The sequence below is a fragment of the Ursus arctos genome, unplaced genomic scaffold, assembly GCF_023065955.2.
Source record: "Ursus arctos isolate Adak ecotype North America unplaced genomic scaffold, UrsArc2.0 scaffold_22, whole genome shotgun sequence".
NCBI lineage: Eukaryota > Metazoa > Chordata > Mammalia > Carnivora > Ursidae > Ursus > Ursus arctos.
The window spans coordinates 18,592,280-18,595,805 of record NW_026622897.1 but is presented as its reverse complement, the minus strand read 5'-3'; the positions used below and the strand labels follow the sequence as shown (position 1 = coordinate 18,595,805).

General features: G+C 44.9%; 1 protein-coding gene across 1 annotated transcript; it reads left to right on the top strand.

The window, feature by feature from the left end:
- Window positions 1–2,224: 2,224 nt before the first annotated feature.
- On the top strand, window positions 2,225–3,160 carry LOC113260193 (olfactory receptor 8D4). Its single transcript, XM_026505940.4, has one exon. The coding sequence runs from the start codon at window positions 2,225–2,227 to the stop codon at window positions 3,158–3,160; it is 936 nt and encodes a 311-aa protein (XP_026361725.3).
- The last annotated feature ends 366 nt before the right edge of the window (window positions 3,161–3,526 follow it).

Below are 3,526 nucleotides of genomic sequence, written 5' to 3'. Positions count from 1 at the left end.
AGAAGAAGCAGACAAAGTGGTTCAGAGGAAGAAACAGGAAGGAAGGAAGGTGATTTCGGTTCCAGGAAAGAATAATCAAAAATAGTGCTTCTCACACTTCAACGTGCACACAGATCCTGTGGGCATCTTGCCAAAATGTAGATTCTGACTCAGTTGGTAGGGGTTAGGTTTTGAGATGGTGCATAAATTTCCAAATCTTACAAATTTCCAAATGATGCTGGTGCTGGGTCTGTGGACTGCACAATGAGTAGCCAGGACTTAAACACTGAAATGTGTGGAAAGCAAGAAATATAGAAGAGAGAATCATAACTAACTTCAATAGAAGACAGGTGGGTTCAGGGCCCTGGAACAGAACTAGGAACAGGGGCAGGACAGAAAACATGTTACTTTGATAGAGAGCCCTGCAGGAATCTGGGGAAGTGTGAGAGAATTAGAAATGTGGCCAGACTGGTTGGTGTGTTTCTGACAATCAGGACAGTCTGAAGGCACACGTGAGAAGAGATTAAAGGCCAAAACTGAATATATGCATCTTCTTGAACATCCTCTGGTATTTCCCTGTATGGTCTCTGTGATAGACTATACCTGTGCATGCTGATTGGTAAGGGATGAAGGGAAAGGAAGATTCTGGAGTATTTTGGCATCAGCCTAAGGACAATTGGACACTCTCTCTTTTGCACGTGGTTCCCCTATTTCATCCCTCAGGATGGAAGAAGAAGAACAGACACAAAAGTCATGTGTTCTATAGAATTTGGAAACCTTCTCAGAGAACAGCTGTCCAGTGTTATGAAGTCTCCTTGTTGTCAACTGATTTGGGAAATTGGGAGGAGGCCCCTGCATCCTTGAGAATGCAAGTGGCCAAAGGAAATGTGCCTTGTCCTAATGTAACTGTAATAGATTGAAAGTAGGAGGACATGAACAGCTTCTTGAAGAGCCAGGCAGAAAGGTAGGTCCTGGGCTGGGCAGGTTGAGAAAATAGTAAACCAGATGTCCGAGCAGCGCTCTGCATACACCGTGGGTGAACACGAGAGTCTGGACAGGGCTCTATGACAGCCCAACACTAAAAGAAAAATGGTCAGTTTTTCAGAGATAAGGCCTGGGTTGGCCCCAGAGCAGGGAACTCCAGGTTGCCTGCCATCTCTGTCCCCTCGGGGGAGACACGTGAGTGGAAGGTAGGATGCACTCCATGGGAGCCTCCCATGGAAGCAGAAACACCTGGGTTGTTTGCATCCAAAGCAGCAGCGCTATCTGCAGAGCATTCCATCGTGCTCGGTGGCCTTGGTGAGAGCGATAGGCTTAGCCCACAGGATGGCCAGGGAGTCAGAAGCCAAACACTGTTGTAGGAGGTTTGCTGTGCTATCATCGTTCAGCTTTACTGAAGTGTATGAAGAATTAACTTCCTACCTGGAAATCAGCTTGTGATTAGATTAAAAATAGAACGAATACGCGAATGAAAACACAGTTTCTTCGAAGGTTCTGAGCCACACTAGTGCTAAAATATGTTTTGTGGAAAAGTGGGTGGGGGCCTCTACCATCAAATAAGTTTGGAAAACGTTGTATGTTGCATAGCTCCCTAGGAGACTCTGAAATATCCTCGGTTCAGAAACGCTTTTAACTTTGCATAACTCTGCACGTCGAAATCGTGGGCTACCGATTTCATGTAACACCTATTAACGTCTCCCTAGAATTCATACTCTGCTGAACACCCCCGGAAACCTTGACGTGCAAAGCATAATCGACCTTAACAATGGACATCTTCTCTGTAGGAAATCCTGGAGGCAGGCCAGCCCTGGGCAAATGTGTCATTAACAAAAGCATTTATTTTCTCCATCCACAGCCCTTTCTTTAAGAACATCTTCAGCTGATTTGCTTTAGAAAGCCTCTCCTGTGTCTTTAGTCTTCTCTCTGACATTAGAGTTAAAGGTTTCATACTAGGCTAGAAGAATCTGAGACAGGGGAGAGATTGCTGAAATTTATTTATAGCTCCTAAAATCTATAGTTAAATAGATGCTTACCTACTATGTTATCGGAGTGCTGACTTTGCAGAGGGAGGTGGCCAAAGTCCCGCATGTCAATGGAGGCACGGGCTTGGTGCCAAGGGGCTAAGATAACCTTCGTTGCGCGTCTTCATGCTATAAATACCTGAACTGCAGAACTCGGAGATGCTAGGATTCTGCCTGCCTGACTTGGTTCTTTCCTCTCATCTCTGCAGATTTCTCAGAAGAGAATGGGCATCAGAAATCATTCCTCAGTGACTGGGTTTCTTCTTTCAGGACTAACTGACCAACCCGAGCTTCAGCTGCCTCTTTTCTGCCTCTTCTTAGGGATTTATGCAGTGACAGTGGTGGGAAATCTCGGCATGATCTCAATAATCAGCTTGAGTTCTCAACTTCACACCCCTATGTACCATTTCCTCAGTAGTCTGTCTTTTTTAGACGTGTGCTATTCTTCTGTTATTACGCCCAGAATGTTGGCAGGCTTTTTACGAAGCGATAAAGCTATCTCCTATTCTGGATGCATGACTCAGCTACTTTTCTTCTGCATTTTTGTCATTTCCGAGTGCTACATGTTAGCGGCCATGGCCTATGACCGCTACGTGGCCATCTGCAAACCCCTGCTCTACCATGTCATCATGTCCCCTGGGGCCTGCTCTCTGCTGGTGGCTGCTAGCTTCTCGGTAGGATTCACCGATGCGATGATTCATGGAGGTTGTATATTAAGGCTGACTTTCTGTGGCCCAAACGTCATTAAACATTATTTCTGTGACATCATCCCACTTATTCAACTCTCTTGTTCAAGCACTGACATTGATGAGCTTTTGATCTTTGTCATTGGCGGATTTAACATGGTAGCCACCAGCCTGACCATCATCATTTCTTACGGCTTCATCGTCTCCAGCATCCTCCACATCCGCTCTGCCCAGGGCAGGTCCAAAGCCTTCAGCACCTGCAGCTTCCACTTGACAGCCGTCCTCATATTTTATGGGACGCTCGTGTCCATGTATCTCAAACCTGCCTCCAGCAGTTCACTCATCCAGGAGAAAGCGTCCTCAGTATTTTATACCACTGTGATTCCGATGTTGAATCCCCTGATATACAGTCTGAGGAACAAGGAAGTGAAAAATGCACTCGCGAAACTCTTAAAAAGAAAAATATCTTTATAATGAATATGCTCTTTAGTAAGATTTACTTACATATATATAATCACAATGTGTATGTGTCTGGGTGTATACCCTGACTCTTTAAAAGTCATTGAAGCGAGGTGAAATTCTATGCATAATTTTATAAATTAGTATATATATAAATTTAGTATAAGTTAGTCATATTTAAAATGTAATTAATATATGTTTATTAACATTGGTACTCTCCAGAGAATACCTCTTTGTTTCCATCCACGATGTATGAATCAGATATTGGGGTGCCTGGGTGGCTCAGTAGGTGAAGCATCTGCCTTTGACTCAGGTCATGATCCCAGGGTCCTGCGATTGAACCCCAAGGCAGGCTCCCTGCTCAGCGGGGGGGGAGGGGGG